At 41.2% G+C, this 24,222-nt stretch overlaps 1 protein-coding gene across 1 annotated transcript in view; it reads right to left on the reverse strand.

The window, feature by feature from the left end:
* Positions 1-7,137, reverse strand: part of LOC143817712 (uncharacterized) — a 35,389-nt gene extending 28,252 nt beyond the window's left edge. Inside the window, exons 1-4 of the mRNA XM_077299200.1 lie at positions 6,583-7,137; positions 6,075-6,273; positions 5,759-5,921; positions 4,506-4,947 (exon numbers count right to left, since the gene is read on the reverse strand). Coding sequence (XP_077155315.1) covers positions 4,506-4,947; positions 5,759-5,921; positions 6,075-6,273; positions 6,583-6,726 — 948 coding nt within the window. The 5' untranslated portion in view covers positions 6,727-7,137. The remainder of the gene's footprint in view (positions 1-4,505; positions 4,948-5,758; positions 5,922-6,074; positions 6,274-6,582) is intronic.
* Between the last annotated feature and the right edge of the window lie 17,085 nt (positions 7,138-24,222).

Below are 24,222 nucleotides of genomic sequence, written 5' to 3' on the forward strand. Positions count from 1 at the left end.
CAAATCGTTTGGGCTAATACTGTATTGCAATCAGGACTCAGGAGGTCACATTTGCTAATCAAAATCGTTTGAGCTAAAATTAGGGTGCAGGCACATGCCCCATTTCCTAAACCAAATCATTTAGGCTAATAATGGGGGGCAGGCAGGAGGCCCCATTTCTCAATCAAAATCGTTTTGGCTCATACTGGGTTGCAGTCAGGACTCAGGAGCTCACATTTACTAATCAAAATCACTTGGGCTAATATTGGGGTGAAGGCCCAAGGTCCCATTTTCCTAATTCAAATCATTTGAGCCAATACTGTATTTCATTCAGAACCCAGGAGGTCACAATTCCTAATCAAATCGTTTGGGCTAATATGAGTGGCAGGCACCAGGCCCCATTTTCTAATCAAAATTGTTATAGCTAATATTGGGATGAAGGCAAGAGGCTCCATTTCTTAATAAAAATCATTTGGGCTAATATTAGGGTGGGGGCAGAAGACCACTTTTCCTAATCAAAATCATCATGGCTAATATTCGGGTGCAGGCACAAGTTCCCTTTCCTAATTTGAGCTGTTTTGGCAGCTTTTGCCCCCCCCGCAGGTGTTGTCTATGCATTTGGTTTTGCTTCCCATTGAAATAAATGGGGTCCAGATATGTTCGATGAACTGTTTGTAAACTGTTCGATGAATATCAGGAGGTTCGCCAATCTGAACCGAACCTTGAAATGTTCACTCATCTCTACTTGTGAATGTGCAGCAACAGGTGCAGGGTGGAAGGTATCGACAACTGCTATATGGACAGAGGATTGGTGAACATTTAGCACAGGGGAAGAGGCAGTGGTGTCACCCACAGACAATAGTTGTGGACTGAGACATTTGGCCCACCTAGTCGGGTGCTTTGATGACATGTGCCTGAGCATGCTGGTGGTGTTCAGGCTGGTAGTTGTCAGGCCCCTGCTGAGTTTGGTATGGGATAGGTTGCAAATGACCATTCTTTTATCAACTGCACTTTCTTTAACAAAGCTCTAAACTGAGGAACACCTAACCCTTGATCTGACAGCTTGCTTCGTGTGGATGCTCTGTAAGTCTACGTTCACATTTGCGGTGTGCGCCGCAGCGTCATCGCCACAACGCACAACGCATCTAAAATGCAGTAGCAACGCATGGTATTTCGACGCATGCGTTCAACGCATGCGTCGAAAAACGCTGCGTTTTTTGGTAACGCAGTTGCGTTTTGACCAAAAAACGCTGCGTTTTTCGACGCATGCGTTTTCCTACAGTGAGTCATTCTTCATCATCAAAAAAAAAAAGGGTCTACACACTAGATAAGGACCACCAATGGCTAGAAGAGGGTTGGTGTTATGTAATTGTGTATATATACCCTGGCAGAGATGAATTCCTCCCATTTTGCTGGTATTCATGATGGAGCGTCCCATGGACAGTATCTACATGGATATGGAGATGGAATTTGCCTTGGCTAATGCCTATTCTGTCGCCTGTTTTCATCAAAGGGAAAGGGAAAAATGGAGATGGAGTCGTCGCCGCTTTTGGATACACCCTATCATGGAAGTCCGGGAGAGCCGTGGAGCATACCATTGCTTGTTTGGCGAACTGAATGACAACCTGGAGAAATATTTCGAATATACCAGGATGTCTCAGGACAGCTTCCGCTATCTTCTGCGTCGGGTGGAAGGATCCATTAGCAGGCAGGACACGCAGCTCCGGAGAGTTATTTCCGCAGAGGAATGGCTGCTGGTGACTCTACAGTACGTAGCTGTTTGAATGACTGTGATATGTTCTTCCCTTTGTTTATCTTTTTTTATAATTTATTTTGGGTTTGGTATGGTGAATGTACTTTTATAAATTGCAATGTACTTTAATGTAATTTCTTTATTTATCTTCTTGGCAGTTTCCTGGCTTTCCTTAGAGACCTTGAGATCACTTCATTTTCAGTTCCGGATTGGAGTCTCCACTCTTTCGGAATTATTGCTGAGACATGCCGCGCTTTGTGGGATAATCTCCAGGAGGAATTTTTACCCGTCCCCACAAGTGAAATCTGGGAGGCCAACGCACAGAAATTTGAGCAAGTGTGTTCTTTTCCAAACTGTATTGGCGCAGTGGACGGAAAGCACATTCGGATTACCAAGCCTGCGAAAAGTGGATCCCTTTTCTACAATTACAAAAAATACTTTTCAACTGTGCTCATGGCAATTGCCGGTGCGGACTGCCGTTTTCTCGCAGTGGACATTGGTGCATTTGGCCGTGCAAATGACTCACGCACATTTAAAGAGTCGGATATGGGCCAAAAATTATATGGCAACAATTTTAATTTCCCACAGCCACGACCTCTTCCCCACACCGAAGGCCCTGCGATGCCATTTGTTGTGGTTGGGGATGAGGCATTCCAAATGTCTGCCAACCTATTGAAACCCTACTCCAGTCGGGGCTTGGACCATACAAAAAGGGTTTTCAATTACAGACTGTCCAGGGCCAGAAGGACTGTGGACTGCGCCTTTGGCATCCTTGTCTCCAAATGGCGTATATTAGGATCCGCCATTAATCTTAAAATTGAAACAGTGGATGAGGTGGTGAAGGCTTGTGTGGTTCTCCACAATTACATTATGGCCAAAGAGAGACTGAATGTGGAACTCGATGAACCCATAGCCAACACATTGCCCGATTACCATGATCATCCTCTGAGGACAAGTGTGGAAATTGCGCAGATGAGGGATCGTTTTGCGGCCTATTTTGTGTCAGATGTTGGCCGTGTGTCATGGCAAGATCAAATGGTGTAGTAAGGTACTGTTGGACTGTATTCTGGTTTTAACTACACCAATAAATACCTCTACTGTGACTATGCTAAAAATGTAATATAATAATAAACTAATTCTCCAGTAAATGTGCAATAAATGTAATCCGTATAGGTTGGTTTGGTTATGTGAAATTTGGCATCTACCTATAGTTCACAATTGTAATGTGCCTTATCTAAAAAACTTGGAACCCTTTGTTTTTAAAATGTTGTTGTTTAATAAAACATTTTTCTTCAGTTTTCTACCCTGCTTCAAAGAACAAATTTATACCATACCATATAACATATTTATTTGTTTGTCAGATCGCCGTGTATCGTTGTGTTTGACAGCAAAAACAACGATACCAGCGATGTTTTACAATGGTAATCAGGGTAAATATCGGGTTACTAAGCGTAGGGCGGCGCTTAGTAGTAACCTGATATTTACCCTGTTTACCAGTGTGAAAGTTAAAAAAAAAAAAAACAAAAACATATACTCATCTTCGCGTCCCCCAGCGTCCGCTTCCTGCACTGACTGAGCACCGGCCGTAAAGTAAATGCACAGCACAGCGGTGATGTGACCACTCTGCTGTTAGGGCCGTCACTCAGTCAGTGCAGGGAAGCTGACGCCGGGGGACGCGATTGTGAGTATATGTACTGTTTTTTTTTTTACATTTAACACTGGTAACCAGGGTAAACAACGGAAGCGCGGCCCTGCGCTTAGCAACCCGATGTTTAACCTGGTTACCCAGGGACCTCAGCATCGTTGTTCGCTGGAGAGCTGTCACACAGACAGCTCTCCAGCGACCAAATAGCCATGCTGCAGTGATCTGCATCATTGTCTGTTTCGCTGCAGCATTGTTTAGTGTGAAGGTACCTTTACGGTATGTGTCCACGTTCAGGATTGCATCCAGATTTTGTCAGGATTTTTCATCAGTATTTGTAAGCCAAAACCAGGAGTGGAACAATTAGAGGAAAAGTAGAATAGAAACATATGCTCCACTTCTGTATTTATCACCCACTCCTGGTTTTCGCTTACAAATACTGATGTAAAATCATGACCAAATCCTGATGCACTCCTGAGCGTGGACCCTTAGTGTTTGAAAACACCTCATACACTTTAGTGTTTGTAAACACCTCATACAGCAATGAGAGACACCCAAAAAAAGGCAAATTAAAAATTGTAAAAATAGTGTCTGACATTGCATATATGACGTGTTTGAAGCACAAAATATGTGTAGACAGCGCACGGCGTGACTTGCCGAGAAGTATACTGGAAAATAAGAACAAAGTTTTAAAACAAACAATTTTTATTGGGGGGAAACAGAAAAAAAAGGGGAAAGAAACTTAGGGGGTATCAACCTCTGCTACCAGCGGTGAACGGTAAGTCTCTGGTGGTTGGGAACGGGGAGAGGAAGAGGATGCGGAGTCAGAGTCCAGGAGACTAGAAGGAAGGTCCAAACCCTCCGCAGGGTATACTGGGGAAACCGGCACATCTGTAGGGGAGGGAGAAGGCAACACAAGCCTTTGCCAGCTTCTTGGTTGGCCCTGGCTGCTCCTGCTGTGACTAGAGCCCCGACGCGTCCTCGGTGTCGGTATTGGAGCAGCCAGAGCCTCCGTGTGTGTCCTCTTCCTTCTTTTCCTCTCTCCCGCGGCAGCTCTCCCAGAATGACGGCTACGGGAGGATGAGGGCCTGGCAGGAGCAGGAGTCGGTGGCACAATCCTATGGTGCTCACGTAGGCAGTGTTGCAGGCCTGCATCACCGAAATCTGGAGTTCCGGCGTAAGGTATTCCACCATGCCCTTAGCAATGGTACTAAAAAAATGTTTGGCCGGACTCGAGAGCTCGGATTCCATAGTTTCAAGGCGCCGGTCGATATTGGACAGACGAGTGTCCATTTTATCGCTCAACGCCTTGAAACAGTTCTGGAAAACCGTGCTCAAATGCAAAAATTCGGGCATGGCTGGCCTGTCCGAGGCCCGCTGGCGCTGTCGGGAATTCCTGAACGAAGGTGCGCCAGAGGCCTCGGGCAGGGGAACACCTGATGGACCGGCTGCCGGTTCTCCAGATGGTGGTGCAAGCCTGCTGTCGCTGTGGGAGGGCTGTGACGGGTCAGATGGCGATTCATGAAGGTCCGCTCCTGCGGGGCGAGCTCTCTCGAGGGTGCTGCTGTGTGTCCTGTGAAAAGATTAGGAAAAAATTAGTCTTCAATTAATAACCTATCACATACGCCAACTTCTGTAACAAAATTAACATTACATGACACAACAATACATTACAATCCCCTGTCTCTCAGTCTGTGTGGCCTATAATAAATTGCTGATTGTTATCGCCAGCTAACCATTATGGCTGACGATAACAATCATGGACATACCTACGGCAGAAAATGACTGTTCATTCCCGCTGCCAAAACATTTTTACCGCTTACCTCTGTCATCGTTACAAAAAAATTTTTGTCAAACAATCTTTCTTGACGCTGTCTATGCTGCAAAAATAGTATAACATTTAAAGTCAAGATAAAAATGTAAAAATAAAAAAAAAATAAAAAAAAAAAACACAGTGACTTTGCTGATCTGATCGCAGGAACGGCCATGATGTTAGGATCATGTGATCGAGACGTCATCATTATTCCTGCGATCAGAACTACCCTGACTCAGAACGTAACCTGTCATGGACTACAAGGACTCATGCTTAACCAAAAAAATTACTAATGGGCTATACCATTCCACTAGGGAAAAAGTTACGTGGATGGCCAATATGCTACGCTGACTACATGGATGGCCAATACACTATGTGCCTGGGAAATATACTATGTGGATACGTGGCTAGAATGTGTACTATGTGGCTGCGATATAGTGGCCTGGCAATATACTATGTGGATGCACAATGTACGTGGCTGGGCAATGTGCTATGTGGCTGTGCAATATGCTATGTGTCTGGGCAATGTACAATGTGGCTGTGCAATATGGTATGTGGACAAAATACTTACTGTCGGCGGCCAAGGATCGGTCTTAGGAACTGTAGTGCCCTGCTGAACTTATAGGGCACCGACTTGGCCGCAGCAGCACCGCTACAAGATTGCTCCTCCTCAGCACGGAGCCCCTTATTGAAACGGTCCTTCATGGATCGCCATCTGGTCCTCAACTTTTTAACTGTGAATGCAAAGAAAAAAAAAGGTTACATATTTAGCATTTTAAAAGGATAAAACAACCGTGTGCGATGCAAAGTTTAGGCGTTGATCGCATCACACACGGTTGTGTTTATCCTGGCAAGATGGGTCATAGCAGCGTATCAGCAATACTCACGAAAGTTGCCTTTGTCCTTCGCTGAGGCACTGTCAAAGCCATCCCACAGCGACTTTGCCACCTCTACCCACAAACGCCTCAACACCACCTGGTCCATGTGCCGGGGGTCACGGCTGTCCCACAACGGGCCACGCTCCTGGATGCTGGAGATCAGGAGGTCCACATCGATTTCAGTATCTCCTTGGTCCCGTTGTGAAACCTAGAAAAATTAGAAAACATTAAAGTTACAAATATGAAAATATTAACAACCACCAGCACCTGTCATGATATGTACCTTTGCCCTATCCTTTGCCATTTGATGTATGTATATTGATGGTTTCTACACCTGTATTTTGGAATTTTTTTGTGCAGGGAGTTCAACTTTATGTTACCTTCCCCCAATACTTGCTGCCCTGAAAAGCTATATGTAATTAAGCTTAGTAAACATCCCTAGTGAAAGCAGGATGCTACTCAAATGTAATGTTCCTCACATCAGGATGCTACTCAAAAAAAAAAAAAAAATACTCACTCGCCGGCCTGACGCCACACCTTGGCCCCGAGCTCTCTGCTCCCGCTGACTGCCTTCCCCCTCACTTGAAGAAGCCTGTAAAAATTGTATACAAAAATTATTGTCAATGCTACAAATGGCAGCGAATAGTAAGCAACTGGACATAATTACTCACCGCACTCCCCCGCGCCGATTGGCTATGCTCAGAAGAACTTGGCATTCTTGAAAAATTGTTCTGCAAAGAAAAAATGAGCAAAAAATCACATCCAATAACACATACAATAAAATAGGCCCAAAACATTAAAACAACCACAATTGACTGTTGACTGATAGGACAATGCAAACTCAAAAAGCGACACCACAACGCCATACATTGCAAGATAATACAATAGAAGAAACAATACAAGAATAGACCCAAACAAAATTAAGCAAAAATAGACACCTATGTCCAAATTTTTAAATATAAAAACTTCCAAAAAAAACCTTAGAGGAAAAAAAAAGGCACAATGAAATAGCAAACTAATGAACGCCATACTTTACAATTACAACAAGACATGATCCAAAACAACACCATCTGGTGACATCTAACCACAGAAATACATCAGAAAAAGGCGAAAAATACCATTCTAGATAATAAGCAATAAACATTACGGGACAACCACTGTTACAATATACAGCAACCAAAAGAAAAACCATAGTCAAATAGAAAAGAAAACACATGAAATTAAAAAAAAAGGGCCCCACCAAAAAAAAAAAAAAAAAAAAACCCATTATACTACACACTTGGCAATGCAAACAGTCAAGGAAGGAGATATATGCCATATGGAAAACGATGTAAAACCATCAGAGATAAAAAAAAAAAAAAGAGGGAAAATACAATTGAAAATAATATAGCAGCACGGAACAATACAATACAAATGAAACATCATAAATGTAGCCCCCCCACCAGCAAGAAAAGACACTCAAGGAAAGAAAAAAAAATGCCAACAGCATAATAAAACACAGCAAGACATGAGCCAAGAAAACGCCATACGGTTACCCCCAACAATAAAAACCAGAAAAACATGCACCAGAAATTTAACAAGAAAAAATCAGCCAAAAAAAAGACATTGAACAACCGCATGACACCAGAACAACCCAAAATCCATTAAAACCAATCCAAAACCAAGCAAGGCCGAAGACAATAAACGCCATCATATAACGCCAGAAGTACATCAGAACCAGATTAAAAAAAAAAAAAATTTCAATACAACCCACAGTGCCATAACCGTACAATAGCACAGACCAAACATTGCACAAATTAAATCAAAATCAAGAAACACAGAATAAAAAATATGCAAAGAGAAATATATACTTACAGGTTTGGCAAGCAGATTCTCCTCTCTGTGTCTTGTCTGGATAGCCTTGTGAAAGACAATGGCAACCCCCCTTTTTTTTTTATATATATATATATATATATAGTGTTTTTTAGTGTCTAGACAAAGTCTAGACAATGTTTTGCATTTTTTATTTGACAACGCATGCGTCGTACAATGCACCACGACGCAAGTACTTGCGTCGTTTGCGTTGTCAATACAAGTCAATGGAGGAAAAGGCACATCGACGACGCAAACACGACGCAAACACGACGCAAACACGACGCATGCGTTTTTGAAAAGGTCAGCGCCGCCCGAAAAATGCAACATGTTGCGTTTGCCGCGCCCTGACAGGTGCGCCCTAACGCCGCATGCGGTGTACAATGCAACACAACGCATGACAACGCATGTACATGCGGCCCCATGCGGCGCCAATGTTAAAGATAGGGCCGCACGACGCATGCGTTTTCTTGCGGCGACGACGCTGCGGCGCACACCGCAAATGTGAACGTAGCCTAAAACCGTTGACTGCATTCTCCCTCCCTCTGGCCACCCACTGCCTCTTACTGCCTGTTGTAGTGCTGCATATCCATCCTCCTCCTCTACGCTGCTGGCCTTGCACTGCATGGTACCTTCCCAGGTAGGGTCAGTGACTTCATCGTCCACCACCTCGTCTTCCACTTCTGCACTCTGTGTCAGGAACAAATGATCTGAAAGGCACAGCTCTTTTAGTTTCATTTCTTCCTCCTCACCAGATTGTCAGTAAATCCTCCCCCCAATACCTTCCTGACTCTTGATGCTTTTGAAACCTGGTGTCCCAGTTGTACAGCAGAGACTCAGAAGAGCAGACGTAACTGTGCTGGCTTATCAGACACATTGTTCCCGAAAACGTCACACTATATAAGGTTGGTATTTTATGTTTTTTTCACAATTGCTAATTTAGCTTGTTTTATGAATGGATAGTGCAAAGTTTGTGGATATTTCATAGAAATAAGTAAGGTTTTCTTACAAATGAAAGTGTGCTTCTTAGGCACACTATTTCCTAACACATTCTCTCTCTTGCTTCAGATTATATTTTAATATAATTATTATATAATTAATATAAATATTATCTGCTGCAATGGAGAGGAAAATATATGATTTGTAAAAACCCCTTCATGTTGATGAATTGAAGATGCTGTTAGTTGATGATGATGATGATGATGATGATGATGATGATGATGCAGACCCCACACTGCATGAGGATATAGGAGAAGAAAGTGAGATTGATTCTCATGATGAGGTGAAAGTATGTGAAATTGATTCTGAAACAGAGCAAGATGGTGAGAGTGCTAACGAGGAAGAAGATATAGAAACATATGGGAAGAGATAAAAGAACAAATGGAGCAATAAGCCACCCATGCAAACTAAACGTAGGGAGACTCAAAACATTCTCACTCACTTTCCTACAGTTAGAGAAACAGCATGGAATGCTAAAACTGCAGCTGAATGCTGGAATAGTTTATTCACAGATGACATTCTAGACTCTATAGTTAACTATACAAATCAATATATAGATATTATAATTGACAAGTTCATCTGCAACAAAATCATCAAGCCCACAGATGAAATACGGTTTTTTTTATTGTTATGCATTGCAGAAGTTTATAGGGCAAATAGTCAAAGTTTGGAGGAACGTTGGGGTATATATGGTGATGGAATAGAAAAATTTGGCCTTGTTATGTGTTTAAAAAGATTAAAGATTCTAATTTGTTACCTTCGGTTTGACAACAGAAATCCCCGAACCCAAGGTAAAACATATGACCAGCTTGCTCCGATTCGCGATTTATTCCAAAAATTAGTTGAAAACTTTAAGAAATGCTATTGCCCTGGGGAGAATGTTACTATTGATGAAATGCTCCCTGGTTTTCGTGGCAGATGTCCTTTTCGTCAATACATTCCATCAAAGCCTAGCAAATATGGAATTTATGCCCTTGTTGATGCCAGGAAGACCTACACATACAACCTTGAAATTTATGCAGGAAAACAGCAAGAAGGTCCATACCATGTCAGCAACAAACCCAGTGATGTTGTGAAAAGAATGGCTGAGCCCTTATTATGATCGGGTGGCAACATAACAGCTGTCAATTGGTTTTCAAATTGTGCTCTAATTATCTAAATTCAGAATTTTTCATATATAGGTACTGTAAGAAAAAATAAAAAAGAATTGCCTCCATGGTTTGTAAATATGAAAGGGAGAAACAGGACAGCAGTATGTTTGCATTCAATAATGGAAAGTTTTTGATTTCCTATGGACCGCCCAAAAAGAAAAATGTAATTCTTGTCTCAACGCTTCATGATAATGATGCCATAGATCCTGGGTCTAAAGCACAAAAAAAACATGAAATAATTTAATTTTATAATGCAACCAAAGGGGGTGTTGAAACAACTGATGTGCTCAATTTTCAGCGAGAGCAGAAACTCCAGGCACTGGACAATAGTCATATTTTTCACTATGTTGAATTTTGGTGGTATAAATTCACAAATGATTTACCTTGCAAACCAGCTTGAACCACTCTGTAGAAGAGCCTTTCTGAAAAAATTGGCCCATGAACTAGTGCTTGGAAAGTTAGGCAAGAAAAGTATGAAAACTATCGGTATCCCCTCTAGCCTTCATGTTCGGCTCAAAAGATTCCACCCAGATGATGATAGTGAAAATCCACCACCACTACCACCTCCCAAAAGAAGGAGATGCACCACCTGCACCATGGAAAGCTGATACAGAAGGCTTTACAACTATGAATCTCTCAAATGTCATAATGCAATCTGCCTGACACATGCAAAAATGATGTGCAATTCTTGCTCTTTGCTCTGCAAATATTTTTTTTGGTGAACCTTTGACATCTAATTCTGAATACCATTTTAGGCGCCTTAAAATTAAAATGTATCCCCTATATTTATTTTTTAACAATAGTTATGAAAACTGGGGGCTATTTGGCGGGATTTGTGAAATGTGTGTACGTTTAGAGTTATTACTTTTCTGGTAAGTAAATGGGTTTTTCTTTGCACAATATTATGTATATTCTCTTTTATTACATCCCCATGAAGATCACTGATCATATTTAGAGCACTGAGATTGAAAAAATTAGATATTCTAGGCATTTTTGTAGCCTGCACCCGACCGGCTCATTGCACCTGAACTCATTAGTAAAGGCATTGTTCCTGACAGAGGGTTAACAAAATCACTTGTTGGCAACTGTGTCTACCCCTCAAATATTTGATCATCACTGCACACGAACTCCTCATGTCCCTCTTGAAACGTGCAGGTCGAGAGGCCATAATCAATAAATGGAAATGTAAAGAGATCCTCGGAGTGTTTGAGTCATGGGAGTCATCATAATGGGAGGAAGGAGGATCAGGGTGAGGATTATGTGGGCCAGGCTCTTGACTAATGAGAGTGACCTATGTGGAAGACAGGGTGGTGCTGGGAAACATACTAGAAGCAATATCTGCCATTCAACCGGCCACCTGTTTGCACTGTTCTTTCTTCAAGACTTGTGTCCTGCACCTCCCTGCAAAGAGGGAAAGGAAGCTAGGTCTCATGAATGAGCATTTTTTGTGCTCCTGCATCTGGCACAGTTTCATCTGTCACACGACCTCTGCCTCTGCTTGGACGATCAACAGCACGTTCACTTCCCCGTCCCCCACTACACATCTTGCACATTTTAAATTAGGTATATATGCCTGCAAACTTTCCGATACTAAAAGGGAAAATAAAATATTTAGCCCTGACAAGGACTTTCCCTTTAACAATGCATTCCATTCCACTATGTTCCTTTAATATTGCAATAGTAATATTATACCTTGCCTAGATGCCTCTAATCTTAAACTTTCCTACACTGAATGCAAGTAACAGTGATTTCACTATAAAAAGTATTTAGCTCTGACAAGGACTGTTGTTTTAAAGGTGCAGCAGCAATGGTGTACAAGTACTGCAATAGCAATATTACATCCTGACTTGATGCCTCTAATCCTAAACTTTCCTTCTACTGAATGCAGCTAACAGTGGTTTTACTACAGAAAGGAAAATATTTAGCCTTGAAAACAATTGTTGTTTTAATGTAGCGGCAGCAATATACTGTACAAGTACTGCAATACAAAACCAATAATAAAGGCCTACACCCACTACCCCGTAGGGAAAGTGCCAAAAGAGTGAGACAGGTAAGTGCTAATTAATAATTATACATAAAGATCATATATGAAAAAAGCACCAAAGCTACCAGAGTCATAAAAAAATATCAACATTTTATTCATAAACATATAAAATCAATAGACAGAAAATCTGATAGGGATGTGACAGAGGTAAGCCAATTGAGATGGCAATATTAAACTCTGACTATACCCCTGCTCTAAAATACACTCTCCCTCCAATGACTACTCTCCCCAAACTGCTTCCTGAACACAGTGTGCCGAGCATCGTGTCATGGAATCTTACGTAAGACTCCATGATTTGATGTGACCGGTCAATCACAGTAATGCCAGTATCCAATATGGCTGTGACATTACCGTAAACGTCAGGCAATGCCCGCATATTGATTGGCTGTCTACCAGATGCCAAACATGCAAAGCGAGGACTCGATCATGGCGCTAAAGCTCCCACAATACTCAATCGAGTTACAAGCGTGCCCGAGCATCCCAATGCTCGATCGAGTATCATGTAGTGGCGAGCACACTCGCTCATCACTAATGGCTATATAAATATTAGGGGTGGAAGGTTTGGAATATGAGACAGCCTTGTAAATAAGCTATGAATCTATGTAATAATGGACAGGCGCTATACATAGTAAGAGAGGAAGCTATTTAATAAGGGTCAGGGCTATACATAACAAGAGAACACACTATATACTAAGGGTTGGTACTATACATGAAAACTGAGTTCACTGTATCCTAAGGGAGAGTGCAATACATAATTAGGGAGTTTGCTTTAAAAACAAGAGTATTACCCCTTCATCTTTCTGTAAGTCATAGAGTATAGAAACATAATAAATATTTACATCCAGTAACTTACTGCTGATATCTCCACTGATTAGAGTTATTCTCTGTTGTTTCTTCTCCATCTGGTGAGATCTTCATGTTGACTAGTTGTACCTATAACTCGTCTTGCTGCTCTGATCACCGCTGCCCTAAATTATCAGTCACGTATACTATAATATACACATACAGTACATTTTCCTCTTGAATAAAAAAATCCCCTACGCTGCGTCCAGGAATATAAATATGGACCACACCAATATACAATTAGCCTCACACTATTCAAAATATAAAATGACAAGCCTGATAAGAAAATAAACCAGATCTGTGCATCCACATTAACTATAATTAGACACTTTTCCATCACTCAATAAAAATAAATTACTTAGCCACTGTGACACCACCCCCAAAAAACATTATCAATCCCTGCATTCTCTCTCAGGCCACAATTCATTATGAGATCCTGTAATGACCTCTTTTCCTCCCCCCAATTTATTATACTGAAAGATTGTGCATTGTTCTCTCACCCCCAATTCATTATATATTGTATTGTTTTCTCTTTCTCCCAATTCATAAACTCTATTTTCTTCTCTCACCCCGCATTTCATCATCTATATATTGAGCTCTCCTCAAGACTATATATTGAGCTCTCCTACTGTTACGGCGAGCGGAACGCACCAAATAATAAATAGGTAGATATGAGGTGTGTTAGCTGCCCGGGGTCCACTGTGCAGAGATATTACCTGCTGCTGAGTAATGGCGGATGGACACTTGCTCACACGTGGATTAGACTTCACCCAGTAGGTATGGAAGCGAACTCTGTTGCTTCACAGAGACGCCAAAATATGCTGCGTCCTGACGAGTCCAATCACCCCCACTAAACTGGTGATTGGACTCGCTCTGACCCTCGGTGGCTTTTGAGCCTGCGCCTGAGGACGCCCCAAGTCAGATGCAGAGTCCAAGCTGGGATTGAGCACGGTGCCGTACAGGCGGGCACTGCAAAAAGGTACTGTAACATGTGCTACGTGTGCAGGTAGCACTGTCGGGCGCTAGATAGCTTTCACCATTCGCGAGCAGTCAACAACACAAGGAATGGGAATGATTAAGGAGCTTTCATCCATCGACAGTCATTCATCTACACACACGTTATCAAGTTTATACTAGCGCATGGCCGAGCGGCCATGCAAACCTTTTATAGCTCTCTAGGACCTTCCTAGTGATCCAATAGGAGCTGCTACAGGACCTGAGCATGTGATCCCCGACCTCCAATGAGAGGTCGTCCCTTGGGCATGCTCAGTAGAGGAAAAGCAGGACTTAGTCCCAGGAACGTCTGCTAACCGCTGATCAGTGCTGGTTACAATGGCTGGACCTGGAAGGACAGCAGTAATCAAGCACACAGTATCTACCTGAGCCTGACGCTGGGACCAATGTATCTGTTGAGCAGGCTCCACTGTGGCTGGAGAAGAATGGGAGACCGCAGCGGACATGGTCCGAGATTCCCCCTGTGCAGCGGCGGGAACTTGACACCTACCCACCTAATTAATTTTAATAATCTATATTCTCCTCTATCACCCTCATCCCAATTCATTATAAAACCTTATATTGTCCTTTCTCACACCCTCTGTTTATCAAAAGTCCATGTATTGTCCTGTCTCAATCCCAATTTATTCCCTTGTAGGACATCGATTAGGCTCCAAAAATTTTGAAAGTGTGTTTTCTTCTTGGCTTCACTGTGTCTTTTCCAATGCTATGTTATAGGCAAATGTATAGTTAGGAAACCTTTTGTTATCATTTGATTACAGCCCAGAGGGAATATTAATCTGTTGGATGTTAAGTCCATAATACTTTGTATTTTATGACAATATATAAAGGGCACATTATCTTGGGATATTTTATTTCCACATTAAATACTAGACAGGACTTTTTTTCCCATATGTCCCACAATGTACCCTAACATTTTATCTGTCTAAACTAATTCATGGATGTTTATGGCAGATAAAAGATTGCACAACTCAGTTTATGTAACATTTAGACTACATTATGATGTTGGCAGGAAAGTCAACTTATATCTTACAGAGACATATATGAAGATTGAATTGTGTGCACAGCATCATAGTGGGCATTGCATTCTATATATTCATCTGATACTAGTAGATGTAGAAATGAGCTATATATTGCACCAATTTTCTGATGATGTGTAAAACCCCCTCCCTTCGGCTAAACTCCATACACATTTCTAGCTATTTTTGAGAAGAGACCAGAGGGGTGAAAAGTCATAATTATAGCACAGAAATGGATTGTGTGACATATGTCGCCAATTTTTTATCCCTTAAAAGTGGTATAGACTCCATGATAAATTCCCCCTAATGATGTTTATTAGCTAATATATTGAACTTCGATCACATCTAAGAGAAGAAAAAAATTCCAGGAATGTCTTTCATCCAAGCTCGAAGAACAAAAGTAGAAGAAATTCTTAGCCAATTCTTAGTTTATACAGTTGAGTAAGTGTTTAATTTGCATGGGCTTTCCTTGGTTATGAATTATTATATTAATATGCTTGCTTTGTACATCCTGCCATCCTTGGAGCAGGAAATAGCAGCTGATCATGGTTGATGCAGGGTGTCTGATGCTCTCCAACCGGATATTGATTACCTTAATATTGTAAACCCAGAAAATCTCTTTAACTCAAAACTTGAATGTGAATATTGTAGTTCACTGATAGCAAAACTACAGTTATATGAAAAAGTTTGGGCACCCCTATTAATCGTAAGCTTAATGTTTTATAAAAGTTGTTTTTTTGCAACAGCTATTTCAGTTTCATATATCTAATAACTGTTGGACACATTAATGTTTCTGCCTTGAAATGAGGTTTATTGTACTAACTAGTGTTGAGCATTCCGTTACCGCAAGTATCGGGTATCGGCCGATACTTGCGGTATCGGAATTCCGATACCGAGATCCGATACTTGCCGCGTATCGGATACCGGAATCGGAAGTTCCAAGATTCAAACTGCACGAATTCAGCCAATGAGGAATGATTCCAAGTGTGGGCACATCCTGTTCAGCATGGTGGGCATGAAACTACTGGCAAGGCTGTGATTGGCTGCTGAAATGATGTCATGCTGCAGTTTAAAAGTTGCTGGTGCCATTTTGGGCTCACTCTGCTGTGAACTCAGTTAGTGACAGGATGCTGTGTTCTGACTGAGGGCCAGTTGAGATAGCGATTTGCTTCTTTGTGCTTTTCCCAGGCTAATTTAGCAACCGCTGTGTGTTCACCTTGCTTTTGCCTTGCAGCGCTATTTTCACAGCGATCTGCAAGGTCTCTGTGTGTGAGTGCAGCCCACTCTGTAGTCTGTGTGCAGCACTAGCTGGTTGTATTCAGGTCAGGGTGGTTCACTGCCTCATACTGTTCTATCCATCCCATTGTCCTTTTTTGCAAGTAGTGCAGGCTGCTGCACATTTTTTTCAAATAATTCCTATTAGTGACTTTCCACCCGTATCCAGCTAAATTGTAGAAAAACACTACATAGGATAATGTAGAGGAGGTTTTTGGGGCCTTGCAGCGCCGTTTACGGCTGTCTGCACGGTCTCCGTGTGAGTGCAGCTCGCCCTGTAGTCTGTGTGCAGCCACAGACAGTTGTATCCAGCTCAGGGTGGTTCACTGACTCATACAGTTCTATCCATTCCATTGTCATTTTTTGCATGTAGTGCAGGCTGCTGCACATTTTTTTCAAATAATTCCTATTAGTGACTTTCCACCCGTATCCAGCTAAATTGTGGAAAAACACTACATAGGATAACCTAGAGTAGTTTTTTTGGGCCTTGCAGCGCCGTTTACGGCTGTCTGCATGGTCTCCGTGTGAGTGCAGCTCGCCCTGTAGTCTGTGTGCAGCCACAGCCGGTTGTATCCAGCTCAGGGTGGTTCACTGACTCATACAGTTCTATCCATTCCATTGTCCTTTTTTGCAAGTAGTGCAGGCTGCTGCACATTTTTTTCTAATAATTCCTATTAGTGACTTTCCACCCGTATCCAGCTAAATTGTGGAAAAACACTACATAGGAAAACCTAGAGTAGTTTTTTTGGGCCTTGCAGCGCCGTTTACGGCTGTCTGCACGGTCTCCGTGTGAGTGCAGCTCTCCCTGTTGTCAGTTGTCAGGGAAGGAGCGCTGTTTTACTTTTTCAGCGCAAAATTGGCTGGAATTAAGATTGGATGCCATGTTGCGTTTGGAGAGCCCTGATATGCCTAAACAGTGGAAACCCTCCACAAGTGAAACCATTTTGGAAACTAGACCACCTAAGGAACTTATCTAGATGTGTGGTGAGCAATTTGAACCCCCAAGCGCTTCACAGAAGTTTATAACGTACAGCTGTAAAAATAAAAAATCATATTTTTTTCACACAAATGATATTTTTGCCCCCAATTTTTTATTTTCCCAATGGTAACAGGAGAAATTGGACCTCAAAAGTTGTTATACAATTTGTCCTGAGTATGCTGATTCCCCATATGTGGGGGTAAACCACTGTTTGGGCGCATGGCAGAGTTCAGAAGGAAAAGAGCGCAATTTTACTTTTTCAACGCAAAATTGGCTGGAATTAAGATTGGATGTCATGTCATGTTTGGAGAGCCCCTGATGTGTCTAAACAGTTGAAACCCCCCAAAAGTTACACCATTTTGGAAACTAGACCCCGAAGGAACGTATCTAGATGTGTGGTGGTGAGCACTTTGAACCCACAAATGCTTCTCAGAAGTTTATAATGTACAGACATAAAGATAAATAATCACCATTTTTCACAAAAATGATCTTTTTGCCCCTAATTTGAATTTTTCCAAGAGTAACAGGAGAAATTGAACCTCAAAAGTTGTTGTGCAATTTGTTCTGAGTATGCTGATACCCCATATATGAGGGTAAACCACTGTTTGGGTGCATGGGAGAGTGTCAGATTTTACTGTTATGGTTTGGAAGTGCCATGACTCACTGGGAGAGCCCATGAGGTGCCAAAATAGCAAAACCCCTCATAAGTGACCCCATTTTACGAACTACACCTCTCAGTGAATTCATCTAAGGGTGCAATGATCGTGTGCTTCCGCGGACCATGTGTCCGTGGACAAAACATATTGACATGTCCATTTTTTAATGTCAGCCCAAGCCATAAAATGCCCCCACATGTGCATACACATAACACACATAGATGTCATCAATGTGACACGCATTGGCACCAGGAAAGAAGTGTTACAGTAGCCCCTGTTCCCCGGAGCCGGGTGCTGAATACGGCTCTCCTCTTTCTTCCCTGCTCTGCAGTCAATCGGCGCAAGAAGGGGAGAATGATGAGAGTTACATTTAAGTAATAAAAGAGACAATAGGCGGCAGCTGATGGGACTATTACTCCCATCAGCCTACCCCTGCTGCTGCTAATAACATTATGATGGATTACGGCGTGGGACACAACGACGGACAGGTATGGTATATTGTTGTTTTATTATTTTACTTTTATTACATCAGATCGAGGGCGTAGGGAAATTAGGAGTAATAATAAAAATGTTAAACTGTGTTTTGTTTTTATTTCAAATGAAAGACTTTATTCTTGCTGTGTCTTTACCATACAACTATAGGATTAGTATTGGAAAGGTGTCTTATAGACACATCTCCATTACTAAGCCATGGGCTTGATGTCACCGGTGACATCAACACCACAGCTATTACTCCACTTGCCACTGCTACAGGGCAAGTGGGAAGAGCCGGGTAAAGCATCTAACAGATGTTCTGGGCAGCTGCAGGCTGCTATTTTTAGGCTGGGGGGGTTAATATCCATGGCCTCTTACCAGCTGGAGAATACCAGCTCCCAGCTGTAAGCTTTATCAAGGCTGATTGTCAAAAATGGAGGGACCCCACACTACTTTTTAATTATTTATTTAAATAATTAAGAATTTGGCATGGGGACCCCTCCATTCTTGATATCCAACCTTGCTGAAGCTGACAGCTGAGGGTTGCAGCCCCCAGCTGTAAGTTTAGTCTGGCTGGTTATAAACATAGGGGGGAACCCAGGTTGTTTTTTTTTAATTACTGTATTTATTTACAGCACAGGAGCGGCAGATGAATACTCCCATCCACTGCTCCTGCTGTCAATGTTATTAGCAGCAGCAAGGGTAGGCTGATGGGAGTAATAGTCCCATCAGCTGCCGCCTGCTGTCTCTTTTATTACATAAATGTAACTCTCATCATTCTATGCTGATCACGCCGATCCATGGCAGAGCAGGGGAGAATGATGAGAGCCGTGTTCAGCACCTGTCGCTGTGGAACAGTGCTTACTGTAAGGCTTCTTCCCTGGCGCCTGTCCTTGTGGTACTGATCACACATGGACACTGACATCTCCGGTACCGGAAATATCAGGGTGTATGAAAGAGACCTTATAGCAGGTTTTTATGTTTGGCTGCTGTCACGCACTAAGGCCAGTTTCACACATAAGTGTCTCCGGTACGTGTGGTGACAGTTTTCACATGTACCGAAGACATTGACACACGTAGACCCATTCAAATGAATGGGTCTGAGCACATATCTGTGTTTTCTCATGAAACATGTGTCCATGTGCCCCACACGTCGATATGCTCGTTTTTGTGCAGCTACACGGATCACACAGACCCATGCAAGTCAATGGGCCCGTGTAAACACCTACTGCACACGGATGTCATCCGTGTGTGTTTTTAAAGTTATATGGTTAACATTGAAACAAATAGTTTCTTTACTAGCCAGGTGTCTAGACCTTGACATATTTGTTACGACAAAGGACTACTAACACACAAGCCACAGCTGAGAAATCTTTTTGACACGCTTTAAATACATAATCACTAATCGATCACACCTTTGACATCTCTAACCATTTAATTACCGCATTAACCCTTCATTTTCAGATACAAAACTTTGGCTCTGGTACGTGTCCACACGGACAGCACACGGATCACACGCGGACGGTACATGCGGACACACGGATAGCACACAGATGCCACATGGATGTGACACACAGATACATGGACACACGGAAAGGATATCTCCGGTACCTGTTTTTCCAGTACTGGAAATATCAGGACATGTGAAACAAGCCTAAGAGATGTTTTTTGTTGCAAAAAATATTTTTTGCATCACCATATTTTCAGAGCTATAATTTTTTCATATTTCATATTTGGGAGGCAGAATGAACAAAAACCAGCAATTCATTAATTTCTTTTGAGGGGGGAGGTGTTTAAACTGTTTCATGTTGGGTAAAATTGATAAGGCAGTTTTATTCTTTGGGTTAGTAAAATTATTATCTCATTTATATAATTTTTTATGTTTTTTGTGCTTTTATACAATAAAAACTATTTTATATAAAAAAATACTTATTTTTGCATCCCTTTATTCAAAGAGCTATAACCTTTTTTATTTTTTCTTTATTTTTTCGCTAATGGAGATTTATGGGGGCTTGTTTTTTGCTGGACAAGATGACATTTTCAGCAGTACCATTTTTATTTATATCCGTCTTTTTGATTGGGTGTTATTCCACTTTTTGCTCAGCGGTATGATGATAAGGCATTGTTTTTTGGCTTGTTTTTTTATGATGTTTGCTAAAGGGGTTAACTAGTGGTATAGTTTTATAGGTCAGGTCACCGCGGATGCAGCGATACCAAATATGTGTACTTTTATTGTTTAGATTTTTTCATTAAAATATTTATTTAGAGATAGAATAAATATTGATTGTTTTAATATTATTCTTAATTTTTAAAAAATATTTTTACAATTATTTTTAATTTTTTTAAAAACTTTTTTCTAACTTTTTTTTATTTTGTTCCTCTATGGGACAATTATTTTTTGCAGGCTGATCACTTCTATGAGAGTATAGCAAGGTAGTGGTGAAATTAATAAAAGTATTAAAATATACCTTTTATTAATAATTCATTAAAAAAACAAATATATGACAAAAAATGACAAATCACACTAAATACATCAACCAATATTTTCAAATTGATTGTCAAAATCAGGCTCATAGAAATATCAATTCCATCATGGCACTATCACAATTTCTTATTAATCTATCCAGCAATAAATTGTGAAGCCAAGAAAAAATTCTCATGCCACTGCACAAATCCTGTGTAAGTGGAAACACGTGACGCAAACAATCTGAGAAAAATGCATGTATATCATAAAGGAACAATCTCACCCGGGTTAATGTTCACCAATTCACAAACGTCCCAGTCCTGGAGATGACTCCAAAGCTGATCCTGGTACACTTAAAAACCCACCACAGGAGTCCCTGATAATTTGACCATTTTCCCATAGTCTCCCAACGCGTTTAATTTCTCAAATCATCAGGGGAGAGAATAAAAAATAAATTGGGGGGGTTGGGATGAAGGTCCTTCATGTACAAAGTTATATTGCGGTCTGTGACCGCTCCTGGCACCTAGTGTCGGGTACCAGCTGTCAGAATCAGCTGACACCGAGCAGCAATAGGCCGCTCTCCCCCTATGATCGTGGCCAATCGCCCAGATGTACTATTCCATCGGTGGTCAAATTGGCCCAAGTCACATGGACGGAATAGTACGTCTGATGTCAGAAAGGGGTTAATAAAACCATTGGTTTCTCAAAATTACTCATAAAATCAAAGCAAAATGCTACTTTTAGCGAATACTGCAGTCTTAATATTAGTCAACCCATTCATGACAAGCATTTTTACCATTTTGTAGTGAAACCTATGGCTGTTATAACTTGAAGCAAACATTATCCATAGCTGGACACCAGCTTCTGGTAGTGTTAGCCATTAAAAAAAAATGGTGCTACACATAATAACTTTAACATGCAGCTCTCCTCTATTATGTCAGAATCTATAACATTTAGGGTCTGATAGTATAATAGGGGGTCGGAATATATTTAGCTACACTCTTTTATGTAAAATACATCCCACAAAAATGCTACTCCCTATTTTGATGCATTTCCCACTCAATCATCATTTAGTAAAGAGCTTGCCCAGGTTGATATGTCTGAAAATCTTTAACAAGTATGTTCTATAGAGAAGTATACAGCCATATAAAACCCAAAAGTTTTATTTTAAAAAGCTAATACAAATAGCTTTTATTGTATTGGTAATTTTAATGCTAATCTATATATATAATTGTCTAAGGATTTTTCTGTCTGTCTGTCTGTCCTGGAAATCCCGCGTCTCTGATTGGTCGAGGCCGCCAGGCCTCGTCCAATCAGCGACGGGCACAGCATGGCGACGATGATGTCATAAAGGTTGCCTCGACCAATCAGCGACGGGCACAGTCTGCCGCGAATTCGCCTCGACCAATCAGCGACGGGCACAGTATCGACGTACATGTCATATTGGTTGCCATGGCGACGATGATGTAATAAAGGTTGCCTCGACCAATCAGCGACGGGCACAGTCTGCTGCGAATTCTGGAATCATCATTGTCCATATACTACGGGGACATGCATATTCTAGAATACCTGATGCATTAGAATCGGGCCACAGTCTAGACCCTGTGTGTCCCCAATTTTTTACTATTGATGCAGCCTATGTGGCATCAATAGTAAAAAAATGTAATGTTAAAAATAATAAAAAAAACAAAAAAACCTGCTATACTCACACTCCGTAGTCTGCCGAGCCACTCGCGCCGCCGCCATCTTCCGTTCCCGGTGATGCATTGTGAAATTACCCAGAAGACTTAGCGGTCTCGCGAGACCGCTAAGTCTTCTGGGTAATTTTGCAATGCATCTTGGGAACGGAAGATGGCGGCCGGCGCGAGCGGCTCGGCGCAGCTTAGGTGGATCCCAAGCGTCAGTAACCGCTTCCTGGATCCAGGCGCCAACGGAAGGTGAGTATATAACTATTTTTTATTTTAATTCTTTTTTTTTAACAGGGATATCATGCCCACATTGCTATATTGCGCAATATACAACGTGGGCTGCGCAATATACAACGTGGACTGCGCAATATACTGCGTGGGCTGCGCAATGTACTACGTGGGCTGTGCAATATACTACATGGACTGTGCAATATAATACGTGGGCTGTGCAATATACAACGTTGGCTGCGCAATGTACTACGTGGGCTGCGCAATATACTGCGTGGGCTGCGCTATACACTACGCATACATATTCTAGAATACCCGATGCGTTAGAATCGGGCCACCATCTAGTCATATAATAAGTGTTCAGACTTTAGTGCCTGTAGATGCTTGTATCATGGGTAAATTGAAGGGTCAGCATTTTGTGTTTTTGACTTATTTAGATCTAAGGGTCTTTATATTTAATGAGTTTACAACTGGATAACATTGTCTTCTGTATACCTGAGCAATTGCCTTACATCAAACCATTGATTTTAGTGTTACATTAACGTTTGCAATAAAAACACAGCTATTGCATAATGCTGGAAAAAGATCTAATGGAGTGATGATATTTTACACTGTAGATAAAGCATTCAATTACAGAGCCAACACAATTAAAAAAGTGCAATTTTGTATTTCTCCATTTAGCAGTCAATAAAGCAGAGTGCTACAAGGTTTTAGCAATTTATTTCTCAAATTAATAGTAAGATTTCCACTAAGCCTCTGGGGAGCTGAGATTAGTACTTTTACTGTTTTATGATCTCCAGTTAGTCAGCCATATTAAAAACATTCTCTCACTTTACTTTTACATTTATATTCAGAGTTGGTAAATTGAAATCTGACTTCATTCCCTGATTGATTGGATGTAGCAGAGATTGGCTTTCTGCTTTATCATTGCCTTCAAATAGCCATCCTAGTAATAAAACTTCAAAATGTCAGAAGATAATGTTTATAAACTCTGGGATGACATGTCTCATGATGCACGAAGCAATCAGTCACTTCCTCCAGATGACCAGATGATAATGATTTATGGTCCTATTTCCATCAATGTATGCTGTTATTGAAGTTATTTTTTTGGCTGTTCTTGCTGCTGTCAAAAACAAATCAATAAATGTCCCCTTTATATTGTGTGATGTATTACAATTTATTAGTAACTTTTTGAAACAAAAGACTTCAAAATCTTATAGCAACCAGACAATTGTTCTATTGAGGTGCATATCTTTATCTTTTATCTACTCGGGGACGAGTAGCTATGTAATAAACCATATTTCAATAAATATGCTTTTTGTACTTATATCAAAAAGTTTGCTTAGATTTATTAACCACTTTTTTGACTCATTTCACCCCAAACCAATATAAATGCTTGGTCTTGCTGCTCTCATTCCTCACATGTTAAAATTGCTTTTGGCATTCATATCTGTCTAATATGTCCAGGAACA

This window comes from Ranitomeya variabilis, chromosome 3, assembly GCF_051348905.1.
Source record: "Ranitomeya variabilis isolate aRanVar5 chromosome 3, aRanVar5.hap1, whole genome shotgun sequence".
Classification (NCBI taxonomy): Eukaryota; Metazoa; Chordata; class Amphibia; order Anura; family Dendrobatidae; genus Ranitomeya; species Ranitomeya variabilis.